The following is a 16136-nucleotide window of genomic DNA, read 5'->3' as shown; positions in this document are numbered from 1 at the left end:
GGCACGTCAAGTCGACAGGAAGAGTGGACAATCCCATAGGGAAGGGTCCACAATCAAGAGGAGAGGTACAGTAATGAAAGGCAGCGAATAAAAGAACCTGCCAAGACCCGTTCATTATCATTAACTTATGAAAAGGGGGGTTTAGCCTGTAAGATGACCAGGACTCCAGGAATTGGAAATTCAAATGATGTCCTTTCAACCAGGTGGGATCCAATTGACCAACTTCAGAGGACATTGTTCCTCAGATATGGAAGAGGAGACGACAAGCCTAAGGTTGTAGCTAAGGCGGCAGAGGGAATGTCCCATAGCCAGCACACATTCTGTGCCAGAAGAACTTGGTGACAAGACCAGAAGCAGGGACAGAAGGCGTCACTTCTGCCAATATAGGCTAACCAGATAAAGGAGTTGAGACTCCGCAGCAAGAGGTACATAGGAAAGGTTAGGAAGTTGCAGTCACATAACAGGCAACTGCCAAGCCAACAGAGAAAAACCTAGCCCACCTAATGGATGAGGGAAAAACTCAATTGCTATGGTAAGATGACTAGACTAGAACTGTAGTTTCCAGAACAGTCAGCTTATGGCCTAACCAGGAAGGGAAAGTGGCAGAGAAGCCACACAAGAGTGGTCTCTAATGCAGCTGAGAGAATTAACTTAGGGCCAGGATAGATGGCCTACAAGCTATTCTGTATAAAGATAGCAACGAAGAGCACTTTAGTCACCATGGGACTAGTCAGGGATGGGAACAAAGTTCCACAGCAGGTAGACATAGTGCAGGCACAAGGGGGGGGGGGGGGGGGGAAGTGTGGTGATGGGAGACTTGGAAATTGTCAAGGCGGCAGGATAGGAATGCCTAACTGCCACATTAGAACAGGAATAGTGTTCTAAGGGGTCTGCAGTGATAGGGCACAGAGGACAAGTCCTCACAACCATCCATAGCCTACAAAAAACAAAGAAGAAAGCCTAAGAATGGGTAAGGCAGCACAAGCGGGTCTACCTGTCGGTATTAGAATGGGATAATGCGTTTCAATGGGTAAACGGAGTAGACACTGGGAACAAGTTCCCAAGACCTGTGCCGCCTCACCAAACATAGGCTAAGTGGAAAGTGAAGACAGTCACCTTAGGACAACTGTAAAACACTATCCAACTCCCAGAGGGACCTTGAGGACCGCAGCTTCCTGCTGCGACGAGTCGACAGCATGGGAGGATGGGCAGCCGCACGAAACCAATAAGGTTAGATGTAAGAAAGGGATAGTGCACAAGGGTAAATTCACCAGACATGGCCGTTGGCCAGGGTGGATTTAGACTAAATCAGTGCTGGTAAAAAAACCCACAAGAAACACCGGAAAAGGAGTGGGATACCCCATAATTTACCACACTGTAAAAGGATAATGTAAAATGTATTCCTACAATATGACTAAATAACTAAGCATTTCTGAACTATTTGGAAACATGATGCAACGGTGCGGACCGCATGGCTGCCATGGACAATAAAAAGCATGCATATTGATAAAAAAAAATGGTGTGGAGATTCGAAATTCCCCAACACATAAGAGGAAGAAGCTGGAGCATCCATGATCGCTAAGTCACTCAAAAACCCAAGTAAACAGGTAGAAAAAGTCCAAGCAACTGTCAAAGATGGTGCCTGCAAAAGGGAATGTTTTTACAGGAAACTTGTTAGTTGGAGTACATGAGATTGGAAGTTATAACAGCTCTCTCGCCTGATGTATCCTACCCTATCTCTTATCCTTCGAGACAAGTTCAACTCTATTCGGGCTTGTTATAAACACGTCCTAGATTTATACACGATATCTCTCAGGATATTCGCTCTGGAGGTTAGAACTCTGTGATACCTCTAAGTTAAAATTCTGGTATATCACTCCCAGAAATATCCCAAGTAGAAAGCTCCAATTGAAGAACTTCCATCAGGACAAAAAGGTTTGAGCCCAAAAATGAAGTACAGTGTACATTTTACTTGATACATTAGGTAAAGTGAAAAAAATGCCTTACTGTAACCTATGTTTTATAATTAATTTTGATGCCATCCATTTCTGATGTCATAGTATACACTAATCAAATATATTTTTGTAAATTAATACTGTAAACTACTGCTGGGTAAAGTATACAGTACAACAGAGTAAACAAATTTGGTTTTGAATATTAAATTGTTTACTTTACTGTACTTACATAGTCTATATATCACGATAAAAATTACGTACCCGTACATTAAGAGCTAGCTCTCTCTCTCTCTCTCTCTCTCTCTCTCTCTCTCTCTCTCTCTCTCTCTCTCTCTCTCTCTCTCTCTCTCATATTTTATTCTATCCTTTTTTTTCCCTTAATTAAAGTGTGATTATTAAACTAGAAATAGTTAGTTTATATAAAAGACCTTCTGTTGATTGATTTACTAATGTAATTTCTTGTACTTTTAATTTGAAGAAGACTAAATTTATCATGAAATCGTAATATTAGATATATTCCACGTGTTAGAAATCCTAATAATAATTTGCCTTGCCTTTAAAGCCTGAAGTCTCTCAGTGGAGGAGTTTTTTTTTTCTTATTCAATTGTTTTGGGGAATTACTGGTGTGTAAGTTGATTTGTGTACAATTTTCTAAATTGGTATCAAATGGTCAACAGTATTCAAGTGAATCTGAGGTTGTTTTTAATGTATTTCTGTTAGTGTAATAGTATGAATATAAAAGTTCCTCTAGAATGAGATATGCTGAGAATTAAACAGTTTCTTGCTTTGCTTAACAGGTATATGAGGATATGCCTCAAATATGTGTCGATGTTCCACCTGCATATACTATTTTGGAGAAATTTGTGATGAAATGCCAAGCTGCTAAGGTGATTGGCGATGACATTGTTAAGAAATTACCAGTGAGGTGAGTATAAAGCATGTGTAGCCAAGAGATCATGTGTGTGATTTTACAGGATTCTTTGCAATCTACATATAACTAGGTTTTTTCTCGAGGGATTATGATGAAAAGTATTTGAACAGACACTGATTTAAATACTTGATGACTAAATATTTTGAATGTCTCAATTAACTGTGTAACTTAGTTTTCATTATTTTTTTTTTCTTTTTCCAGAGGACGTAAACGTTTCGTATCAGAAGGCGATGGTGGACGGGTTAAAGATGACGCTTACTTTTAAGGGGATGATATATAGCTGGACCACAACCTGTATTTTACAGTGCAGTTTCAGTAACATAGTACTGAAGTTAAAATTGTCACTATACTAGTGACTCATTGGAATCCTACCTAGGTTGAGCCTAGGTAGTTGTGGTAAATCAAATTTTTTGCGACCATGGAAAGCCTTGATAAATTAGATCTTTCTTTTAGTTTTGATAAATTGTTTGGCAGGTTTGTTGGTTCTGGGAGAATTGTTATAAGAGTACCATGTAATGAATGGTAAAAATGTTTCTGTTAATTTTGAGTTTATATACAAAATATGTATTAAGAAAGTGAACATGCAATCAATTTCTCTTAAAGGAAAATATTGGAGTCAGGTAGTGTGTTGCTTCCCTATGTCCTGCACCTATGCTTCAAGTAATCCTTAGATGAAGGTAGTATATGTTCAACTTGAACAATCATTTGGGATGGGGTGAACAATAACTATAATTGGGTATATGTAAATTGGATATTTCTCTATTATCTATATAATGTCTGTCTTCCTCTAAGGATCCTTTAAATCGGCTTGCTCGTAACGAGCCTTTCACCATCGTGGTCTTGAATTGGCAATTAACTTTGCTTGGACACTAATATAAAACAAAATAATTACCTAAATGACTTTATAGTATTATGATTTGGAAATGGTCAACTTCAAACCAACACCATGGTGGTGCACTGCAAGCTTTATTTGTAACCTACCTGATTGTACCTGTGTATCATGCATATACCCTGCATGTAGTGAATGATTTGTTGCTCACATGTGAATACTTTACTATTTTTTCTATAATGAAAAAAATACAGGTGAGAGATATGAATTGTGGTCGAGTGAATATTTCAACTTGTGTATGTTATTAAAACACTGCCGAGCTGAGCATGTGTTAAAAGTACAAGATTTAGTTTGAGCAAACAAAAAAAAAAAAAATAGAAAAAAAATTTGCAAATACAATATTTAGAACATATCTCTGGTCATCCCTTTAAGAGGGACCAGGGAAGAGGATTGGTATTTCCTGTCAATATGGGTGCATAAAGGGGGCATTTTCCATATTTTTGTATGCCTAGTTTGGGTCATTTTCCCTTTTTCTATTGTTTTAGAAAAAAAAAATTAAATTAAATTTATTTAATTTACTGTACGTATACATTTGTTTCATTGATGAGGCTCGACATTTTTGAAAGTCTTGTTTTTGCTTTTTATGTCAATTGCATATAATTGAATTTGCTGTCAGTGTGCATCTGTATGATAAGGTATAGTAATATCTTGGGAATTATGAAGTTATGCACAAAAAAAAGCACAAAAAAATTGTAAAATTGAAAATGCTAAATAAAAATGGAAAAATTCAAGTATCTTTCTTTATCCTTGTAAAAAAAACAAGGGTCATGGTCTGTGGATCATCTAATGGTAAATTGGTTAAATGGTAGCCATTAAACTTCCAAAATATAATCATAAACAAGGCATTAAAAAGAGAATTAAGAACCTTACCTCTATGGCTGGAATTAAAGTTCATATCGCTAGGTTTGGGTGAACCACAGTTCTACGAGGTAAAAAACTTATTGTCTAGGTTATTTAACTTTTAGCACAATTTTGACATTTAGCTCTGATGAAATTTTGCAGATTCAATCTTTGTTCAGATTGGGGAAAAAGTAATGTCAACAACAAAAATATCACTTATCTTCGTGCCCTTAGTGTTACTATTGCTGCATTTTTGGGCTCAGCCATGTCATCCTGATAGAAGGTTCCTTTAGGCAGCTTTCTAAGGGATATTTGGCTACAGTGATACTCCCAGAGAATTGACCACAGGTCTCCAGAATTCTAACTCCTGGCGCGAGTATCCTTAATATAACTCTTAAGCTGCGTTCACATGATCGAACAATGTTCGACGGATATAATTGTTACCAACTAGCAGTGGAAAGCGAAAAGGCTCGCTGATGACGTCAGAAGCGAGCACCAAGTGGTGTACCGGACACTGTCGGTGTTCCCAGCATTGAAACGTCACACACTGTCTGGTGTGGAAGTATACGATGCTGCCAGGCACACGATTAACATATTGTATCTCATTACTAGCCATTATTGCTTATAATTTTCTCTGATATATTATCTTTCTCTGAATAATTCTCTTGAATAATTTTAGATTATTTCTATGGTACGCTCATTTCCAAATCTACCATATTCGAAGGATACCTTCCGCTTGTTGGTAAGCAAGTGAATTTCATTCATACATATGAAAGAAAGCATGTCCTTTATTATCGTAGACTAAAGCATTTCATTGTTTTTATTATATCATAATATCCTTCGACAATCATTCACAGGTTTGCACAAAACGACTCCAAATACTATATTTGTACATACATATACCAAGGCACTTCCCCCAATTTTGGGGGGTTGCCGACATCAACAAAGAAACAAAAACTAAAAGGGGACCTCTACTCTCTACGTTCCTCCCAGCCTAACAAGGGACTCAACCGAGTTCAGCTGGTACTGCTAGGGTGTCACAGCCCACCCTCCCACATTATCCACCACAGATGAAGCTTCATAATGCTGAATCCCCTAATGCTGCTACCTCCATGGTCATCTAAGGCATCGGAGGCAGCAGCAGGGCCTACCAGAACAGAGTCACAATCGCTCGCCATTCATTCCTATTTCTAGCACGCTCTCTTGCCTCGCTCACATCTATCCTCCTATCACCCAGAGCTTCCTTCACTCCATCCATCCACCCAAACCTTGGCCTTCCTCTCATACTTCTCCCATCAACTCTTGCATTCATCACCTTCTTTAGCAGACAGCCATTTTCCATTCTCTCAACATGGCCAAACCACCTCAACACATTCATATCCACTCTAGCCGCTAACTCATTTCTTACACCCGTTCTCACCCTCACCACTTCGTTCCTAACCCTATCTACTCGAGATACACCAGCCATACTCCTTAGACACTTCATCTCAAACACATTCAATTTCTGTCTCTCCATCACTTTCATTCCCCACAACTCCGATCCATACATCACAGTTGGTACAATCACTTTCTCATATAGAACTCTCTTTACATTCATGCCCAACAATCTATTTTTTACTACTCCCTTAACTGCCCCCAACACTTTGCAACCTTCATTCACTCTCTGACGTACATCTGCTTCCACTCCACCATTTGCTGCAACAACAGACCCCAAGTACTTAAACTGATCCACCTCCTCAAGTAACTCTCCATTCAACATGACATTCAACCTTGCACCACCTTCCCTTCTCGTACATCTCATAACCTTACTCTTACCCACATTAACTCTCAACTTCCTTCTCTCACACACACTTCCAAATTCTGTCACGAATCGTCCAAGCTTCTCTTCTGTGTCTGCAACCAGTACAGTATCATCCGCAAACAACAACTGATTTACCTCCCATTCATGGTCATTCTCGTCTACCAGTTTTAATCCTCGTCCAAGCACTCGAGCATTCACCTCTCTCACCACTCCATCAACATACAAGTTAAACAACCACGGCGACATCACACATCCCTGTCTCAGCCCCACTCTCACCGGAAACCAATCACTCACTTCCTTTCCTATCCTAACATGCTTTACTACCTTTGTAGAAACTTTTCACTGCTTGCAACAACCTTCCACCAACTCCATATAACCTCATCATATTCCACATTGCTTCCCTATCAACTCTATCATACGCTCTCTCCAGATCCATGAACGCAACATACACCACCTTACCTTTTGCTAAATATTTCTCGCATATCTGCCTAACTGTAAAAATCTGATTCATACAACCCCTGCCTCTTCTAAAACCACCCTGTATTTCTAAGATTGCATTCTCTGTTTTATAGTTGATCCTATTAATCATTACTCTACCATACACTTTTCCAACTACGCTTAACAGACTAATACCTCTTGAATTACAACACTCGTGCACATCTCCCTTACCCTTATATAGTGGTACAATACATGCACAAACCCAATCTACTGGTACCATTGACTACACAAAACACAAATTAAACAATCTCACCAACCATTCAAGTACAGTCACACCCCCCTCCTTCAACATCTCGGCTCTCACACCATCCATACCAGATGCTTTTCCTACTCTCGTTTCATCTAGTGCTCTCCTCACTTCATCTTTTGTAATCTCTCTCTCATTCTCATCTCCCATAACTGGCACCTCAACACCTGCAACAGCAATTATATCTGCCTCCCTATTATCTTCAACATTCAGTAAACTTTCAAAATATTCTGCCCATCTTTTCCTTGCCTCTTCTCCTTTTAACAACCTTCCATTTCCATCTTTCACTGTCTCTTCAATTCTTGAGCCAGCCTTCCTTACTCTCTTCACTTCTTTCCAAAACTACTTATTCTCTTCATATGAATGACCCAATCCCTGACCCCACCTCAGGTCAGCTGCCCTCTTTGCCTCACGTACCTTGTGCTTTACCTCTTCATTTTTCTCTTTATATTTTTCATACTTCTCTATACTATTACTCTGCAGCCATTCTTCAAAAGCCCTCTTTTTCTCTTCCACTTTTACCTTCACTCCTTCATTCCACCATTCACTGCCCTTCCTCATGCTGCTTCCAACAACCTTCTTGCCACACACATCACCTGCAATCCCCAACAAAATTTTCTTTTACTAACTTCCACTCCTCCTCTAAATTGCCAGTTTCTCCTACTTTCACTTCGTCATATATCATTTTCAACCTTTCCTGATATTTACTTTTTACCCCCGGTTTTATTAGTTCTTCAACCCTCACTACCTCCCTTTTACATCCACCTACTCTATTCCCCCATTCTTTTGCTACAACTAATTTTCCTTCCACCAAAAAATGATCAGACATACCGTTAGCCATACCCCTAAACACGTGCATGTCTTTCAATCTTCCAAACATTCTTTTAGTTATCAACACATAATCCATCAATGCCCTTTCTACTACTCTTCCATTTGCCACTCTTACCCATGTATACTTATTTTTATCTTTCTTTTTGAAGAAGCTATTACTTATCACCATCTCTTGCTCAACACACACATTTACCAGTCTCTCACCACTCTCATTTTCACCTGGTACGCCATAGTTCCCAATGTCACCTTCTACCTCTCCAGCGCCCACTCTAGCATTTAAGTCACCCATGACAACTACATAATTCCTTCTACCCAGTCCTTCTACACACCTAGTTAATTCATTCCAGAACTCATTCCGCTCTTCTTCACTTTTCTAACTACCTGGCCCATACGCACTGACAAACGCCCAACATTCCCTACCCAACCTAACCCTTACCCACATTAACCTAGATGATATCTCCTTCCATTCCACTACTTTACCTGTCATCCATTCACTCAGCAATATAGCCACACCCTCTCTCGCTCTTCCCCTTTCAATCCCAGACACACTACCAGACATTTCACCAAACATCACTTCACCCTTTCCTTTTATCTTCGTCTCACACAAGGCCAATACATCCATCCTTCTATTCCTAAACATACTTCCAATTTCACATCTTTTACTCTCTATCGTACTACATCCACGCACATTCAAACACCCCAAAACTAGAGTGCGGGGAGCAGTCACTCTCCCCCCAGCTCCATCTCTTTGTCGATGTCTCACAGGATGTAGGTACAGGAGAGGAGGTTCCTAGCCCCCTCGTCACGTCCCTTTTAGTCGCCTCTTATGACACGCAGGGATAACGTTGGCGCTATTCTTGTTTTTATGCCCCCGCGGCCACAGGGGGCATAGAAATGTAAAATGGTAAAGCCTTCCTCGAATGTACTTTATTTTGTTATGCATTGAGGAATCTGCTTTTCAACAAGGCTCATTAATATTATTAATACGTTAAAAACTCGTATATTCCATTCTGTAGGGCCTTGTGTGTCCACTCTTGGGAAATTTTTTTTTCATTAGGAAGGTTGTTACCTTGAAAGATTAAATAAATTAATCAGGTTTTGAAAATAACATAAATAAATATTAAATATCTATGAAAAAATTTTGATGTAATACTGCCTTTAAAAAAGGTTAACAAAATATTGAACATTGGGCAAACAATCTGAACCTAATATTATAAAGAAAACAATAAAGAGGACAATTTCTTTAACCCTGGATAGGTACGCTACTCGGACAACCCTTTAAGGGTATACTCGGTCGCGCGCGACCCCGACTCCAAAATAAAATTCAGGAAAAATTTAGTTATGCATCAATCTGTATTGTTTGACTTGCTAAAAATACTTCAATGCTAAAAACTACTGAAAATAATGATACTCATCTACAAAATAACTATTTATTGGAAATATATTAAAAATTTAAGTATATAAAAAAAAGACGACCTAAATATTCACAAAAAATAGAAATATACATATACACAAATCCCTTTAGGGACACCTTCTTAGATGGCAAAGCAACAGCGTGTAATTGCTGGAAATGAGTTGGACCCATAGAAGACAAGATCTGAAATGAGAAAAAAAGGGTAACTTTTTTTTGGCCAAAAAAATTTGTCCAAATTTCATGAATTTTTTTGGGGTACCCAAATGAAATAGGAAGAGGCTAATTTTTTTATAGAATAAACTCATATTATCCTAGAACAGAAATACATAATAAAATGTGCACTAAGATGTAATTTACTGTTATATCAGGGGCGAAATCTAAAGGTCATTTTTTGACGGCCTAGTTTCACAATGTAAATTTCTTATGAAAATCATTGTATCTCCTATAAAATATGATATTTATGCATTAAAATATACCAAAATATCACGAATTCTATACAGAACAAGAATATATAGAGATATGCCAACTTACCTTTCGGGTATGTCAACAAAATGGCCGCAGACTGCAACAACTCTTACAGCCCAATCTACCACTTGAAATGAAGAATGGGTATGTATATTTCAAGGTGTTATTTATTTATCTAATTATTAGTGAATTGGAATAAAACTGATATGATGGCTTTCTGGATGTTTGACAATTATTTTTATATAAAATTTAAATTCTTTGAAATAAATTTTAGATAAAAAATGGGTGATATCTATTTTGTAAAGATTAAAATTTCCGTATTTATACAAACAAGTAGTAAAAAAGAAAGTTTCATGTTTTAACCTATCTATAACTATCAGGTACAGTTCAGATACAAGACAGTTTGAAGCTATAGACAAACAGGCTTCCTGCTCCTCAAACAAGTGGTGTTTGTCATGTGGGCAGCTATGACAGTGAGTCCTTTCAGGAAGCTTGATGTGACCAACACAAAATTGATACCATACTTACAGCAAGAGAAAATAGAATTAGTAACTAATAAAAGTAAAAGGATATCAAATAGCAAATCGGTAGCCAATCAAAGTAAAATGAAATCAAAATAAGAAACTGCTGACCAATAAAAAGTAAAATAGTATCAAATTATTATATATACATAAACTATGACCTATAATAATAATGATGATAATAATAATAATAATAATAAAACACTATATAAATAAATTTCAAGTACCTAATACACATAAGAAAAATATTGACAAATACGAAGGAGAAATTATCAGAGAAATAAATATCAAACACATGAGGTTGCAAGCTCCATATTATCATCAACATCTCTTTTTAACTCCATTAGAAGTGTGTTGATGACATCCATGCCGAGGGAATACTGCCTGCTGGCCATTATTGAAGATAAATTCAAAATAAATAGAAAAAAATCAGAAATTTGCAAAAAATAAAAAAAATTCAGAAATTAGCATTTGAGGGAAAATGGACCTCATGGCAATATATGGCATCTAAGCCAAAACCAATGTCATGCAAGTGGTAGACACACCATCCACCCACACTTTCCAACTATAAAGAACCAAACAAGTATCAACACTGTTCGACAATTTATAATTATGTAATAACTTTGCTGTTTGATCACTTACCCCTATAAAGGTATTTCAGGGTCGAGGTCGACCCTTGGGGGGTAAAAAAAACGGGGAAGGTGGGAAGTTAGACGAAAATCAGTCCTAAAGCAGACAATGGCATGTAGACTAGTCACCCCTTGCAGGTCGATCACTTCCATATTCGAGACAGCTGATGATTTATGGGGAAAAAACAGGTTTTGAACATGCTGTAGGGGTCGCGTACAACCAATACCTGTCAAGGGCTAAAGGAATTGGGCAAACCTGTTATTATATAACTTAATTTCTAACTGGTTTTTTACCAGTTCCCTAATCATTTACTCCTCAGCCCCTTATCATAATTATTTAATAAGCTAGAACCCTACTTGGAAAAGCAGGATGTTACAAGCCTAAGAATCCCAGCAACGAGATCATGCTTGTTTGGACGTTGCCTATATAGAGAAAGGCAGAGTAAACTATGAATGAAAAATCATAAAACAATAATATGAACCACAGTTAAATCAGTAACAACTTTAAATAGGTCAGTCTACTATAAAATGACACATGTCAACCTGTTCGACAGAAACTTATTAACATATATATAAACATCTGAATATTCACCGATTAAACCACCAGGCTTTACGAACTGGTCACAGCAGGAATAAAACTTCTAGCTACTGTATGTCAAAGAACCTTATGGAGGAAAAGCCAAAGTTGTTAGAATTAGCCTGAGTTACCAACGGACATCACTTTTGAACATTGTCCACTGGTCTATGCCCTGTGAGCAGATTCGAAACGGTGGTAAACACCCTCATCTCGTACCACTGCTTGTTGCCAGATCCGCTTCCATCGTTTCACCGCTTATGACGTCATCCTTCTTCTCCTGTGATATGGTAACGATTTTGTCCGTCGATCATAGTTCGATCGTGTAAACGCACCTTTAAGGATATCGCATAATATCGGGACTTATTTCTTGATACGACACATAGCAATCTTCACCGCGAATAGTTTTCGCTTTGAGGGGGAAGAGTGGCGAAATTGAAGTGGAGCCGTTATCAAGGCTACACGGTGTATCCCCTCCCGGTACCACCCCGACAAACTATTCCTTTTGTAGTAGCGAATTAAGCACGTTCTCCCAATTGCTCTCGGTGTTATTGCTATTATAAAGGATTATTAAAATGCAATCTCCAGCATCTTCATCCTCTGGAAAGTTGAGTATTTAATCTTTCCTGTGTATAATGTTTTGGCTCCCTTCTCTCAGTTAAATTAGCGTAATTTAGATGTGTTTAGCGGAGCAGAGCCATCACCGCAGGCGGCCATTTTGGACCGCTGTCGTACGCCATAAAGGCATTATTTAGGTAGTAGTATGACGTCCCCGGTATTTAGCTATAATGAATTTTAGCTATTTAGGCAAATTATACTAGTGGAGATAAGATTTACACATGCAATATTTCCTCTTCTATTAAAACGTTAAGATAGTATACGTTAGGCCCTCGGTGATATAGCGTAGCCGAGATCCTGACTCGAGTTAGGCTAGCCTAACAAGATTTAGTATATTTTTGTAACATTATCCCCGTTTATTCTCTCGTATCGTTTTATTAATTCAATCTGAGATAGAATATCTCCTAGAATTACTATCATAATTCAATACGGTACTTCTCTCTTTTAGAGATATAAAGATAAACCCTTCCTTCCCTCTGAGTGCCGCCATTAGGCGGCAACCCTATCTTTTGTCTTGCCGTAAAGTAGTGTACTCTGGCTTGACTGAGATAGTGTTTCTGTCTATCCTCTTTGTCGGTGAGTATCTCGGCCTTGAAATACGACTGTAACTTAGAGTATTCAGTCTGGTTGTCAGCAACTCTACCGATGGGGGATTAGTCATTCCCTTGCCGGTTACACAGTTGCCGGCATAGGAAGCCCGGCTTCCCTAGTCCACAACTGAAAGTGATAGTACAGTTGCCGCCACCTTCTCCCTTGTGGACTAGAAGACATGTCTTATATCCGGCAATGTCTTAAGCTAAGGAATCGTTATTCCTCTGCCGCCCAAGACGGCGTAGGAAACTATGTTTCCTTGATTTGCAGCCGACAGTTGGAGGCATACCTGCCGTCTTCTTTCTATGCAAAATATAAGACCCTTTCCCTTCCCCTTCACAATCTCCCAGCTTGCCGGGGCTGATTACGATGCCGGCCGGGCTCCTACAAAGGCGGCTAGATTGCCGCTTCGACCTTCCCCCTAACTGAAGCAAGGCTTCGAGAAAGGTTGTGCCGGCCATGACGGCTGGCGGTGGGAGACCCATTACAACTTTGAGTATTCTTCAGTCCTCTCTTGGACTGCCATCCATAAACCCTGTAACCTGCAATGCAGCCAGCAACAGATATTGTGGCTGGATGGAAGCTAGAATTAATACATTCTCTCCCCTTCCATTTGAATCCTTATTCTGGAAAGAAGGCAGTAAAGACAGTAGTCCTTACAACCCTAATTGTTTTACCAAACTATAATAATATAGTAATCCTTCTCTCCATTCTTTCTCTCTGTCGGCTAGTGCCGTCAGGTACTAGCCTAATCCGGTAGTATACCAGCAGAACTACAGTATAAGACTATACAGTAGCCAGTATACCTGCAGTATAGCATATACAGCAGTTAGAAAACTACAGTATATAACATACAGTAGTATGATTTTCCAACATACTCTGTGTATCATTTCACAGTCCATTGTTGAGACCGCTAAGAAAATGTTGAGGTGAAGAATTCCTTCAACATTCTGATGTATACCTGCAGTATAGCATATACAGCAGTTAGAAAACTACAGTATATAACATACAGTAGTATGATTTTCCAACATACTCTGTATCCTTTCACAGTCCATTGTTGAGACTGCTAAAAAAATGTTGAGGTGAAGTTTTCCTTCAACATACTGATGTATCCTAGATCATCAGAACACAAAATCTTTACCCTACAATATTAATATTTCACTTGTAGGGGAGTTAGTGCTAGTATATACTGACTCCAGCTCTATGTACTAGAGCTATTCCACCATATATTTCTTTAAGGAAATTATAAAATATTGATATTTAGGGAGGTCACAGCAATTATCTGGACAGGAAACACAGATATGTGTCTTTCCTATTTCATTTCTAGCTTACTATCCTAAGCTATAATTATAATAGTAAGAATTACTATTAATACATGTGAATCTAATTATCAGTATGATAAATTACCCCATACTCATTTCACTCTTTCCTTCCTTACAGGAGGAGGGCAAGGTGAAGTGTGCAGTCCTGTTCTGCAACCACAAAAGTAGGACCTTCTGTGATCACAAGATGTGCAGGTCTCATGCCCCCTGCTGCATCGTATTTTGATCTGTGAGGTACTGGAACCCATATTTTTAGCATATATTATTTCAATAATATATTATTTCAATAATATAAACAACCTAGTACTCATTCACCCTTTTCTCCCTTACAGGAAGAGCCGATGGCGAAGTGTACAGTGGTGTTCTGCAACCACAAGAGTAAGAACTTTAGTAGGCATACGATGTACAGGCCTTATGCCCCTGCCGCATCGTATCAGGATCCCTGAGGTTCTGGTACCCAAAAGGTCACTCAAATCGCTTGACCTTCCTGACCGACGGCTTTGTGAAAGATATCCCTGACACTACGGAGTCAAGGGATACATCAAAGGAAACCCAACAAAGGTGAGTATGAGGCTTCCAGAACTTTCAGGGACCTTACCTACCTAACAAAGCTTTGAAGTGCCTACTGTTCCCTAAGGCTCAATCGATTACGTATATCAATAGGCACTGCAACGCTTGGACATCCACCAAGATCGGATGTCAGAGGCATCCATTGACTCCAGACAGGACCTACTGCAAGAAGGCCCTGAATAAGGAGTGGTTCAACCACCCACGGAGGAAGAAGGATCTGTTTCGACGATGACTGAGGTACCTCAGCTCACTGTGCCGGCATACTGTATCAACTTATGCCGTCAACCCTTTCAACCCCAACTCCCCAACTGGCTAGACAGTTCGGCAGGAGCGAAACGCTCCTAGAATCGATCCAGCAAATGCTGACACTGTTCCGGAAGGAACGAGAGGAGAATAAGCAAGTTCCCAAAGAGAGGAAAAGAGAGATACAGGGAAGGAAACCCTCTGGCGCTTGGGCTCCGCTAAGCCCCTTAAAATATTTGACCTCCTTCACTGTTCCAAACCAACCCCTGGGGGTAGACGGAACACATGCCCAGGTTGTATAGGAAGCTTTATATCTCCCAGAGGTTGGGGCCCAATCTCCTTGAAGAGCTTCAATTCTGGCCCAGCTTTCAGCATACCCAGATTGCTTCGTGAGACTACGAGATGAACTATACCGAAGGAAGTCATTGTCCTCGAACATGACAAGGCCTAAGCCATCCTTACCAAGACCCAGAAAGGGGCCAGATATAATAACTCCAAAGTCTCGGTATTGGACAAGAAGCATCCAACCGTCATTGCTCCTTCCTCATGTGCCTTTTCCCCTTTCGGGGAAAGCCTTAGACTGTGTCAGGAGAACAGTTGAAGAGGGCAAACCCTGCCCAATCCTAGAGAAAGGCAAACCATTGCCCACCTGCGAGGAGAAGTGCAAAAAAGTACATCTAACCTTCTCCGTCTTGAAGTTGGATCCGGAGATAGCAGGTCAGCAGTTTAACGAGAATCTTCCAAATTTGCCAAACCATCCTTTGAGAAGGGAACAGGAGACGAAAGATAAGCTTGCTGCCTCCCTGTCTCATTAGAACCGCTTAAGAAATGTGCAGGCCTTTAGTAACGCTCCACCCTTGTGATGGATTTGTAGGTTTTTCTCAGGTCAAAAAAGGACCGGTAGAGACCATGTGTTTGCCACAACAACGGTGAAACACGAACCCAGAAAACTGATTTCATCATGTATCTGGGGCACAGACCCTTTCCCACAGGAAGTGGTCCAAAAAGTCATTACCAAAGCCACCACGGAGAATGGGAACTTGCTCCAAAAGTGGGGCATGTCCTCGAAGAGGAAATCATCATTAGAACTGCACAATTTCTGACCGTGACCATGATCACGATGCCTCAAATGGTAGTCCAGCTGTCAACCACCTTCTAGATGGTCTCTCATCGGCTGGTAGCCAGTCGCCTGTATTT

General features: G+C 39.6%; 1 protein-coding gene across 1 annotated transcript in view; it reads left to right on the top strand.

The window, feature by feature from the left end:
* Window positions 1–4506, top strand: part of Pdcd4 (Programmed cell death 4) — a 97116-nt gene extending 92610 nt beyond the window's left edge. Inside the window, exons 4-5 of the mRNA XM_068372341.1 lie at window positions 2753–2880; window positions 3088–4506. Coding sequence (XP_068228442.1) covers window positions 2753–2880; window positions 3088–3151 — 192 coding nt within the window. The 3' untranslated portion in view covers window positions 3152–4506. The remainder of the gene's footprint in view (window positions 1–2752; window positions 2881–3087) is intronic.
* The last annotated feature ends 11630 nt before the right edge of the window (window positions 4507–16136 follow it).

The sequence above is a fragment of the Palaemon carinicauda genome, chromosome 4 (genome assembly GCF_036898095.1).
Source record: "Palaemon carinicauda isolate YSFRI2023 chromosome 4, ASM3689809v2, whole genome shotgun sequence".
Classification (NCBI taxonomy): Eukaryota; Metazoa; Arthropoda; class Malacostraca; order Decapoda; family Palaemonidae; genus Palaemon; species Palaemon carinicauda.
This window is presented reverse-complemented; position numbering and strand designations above follow the sequence as displayed.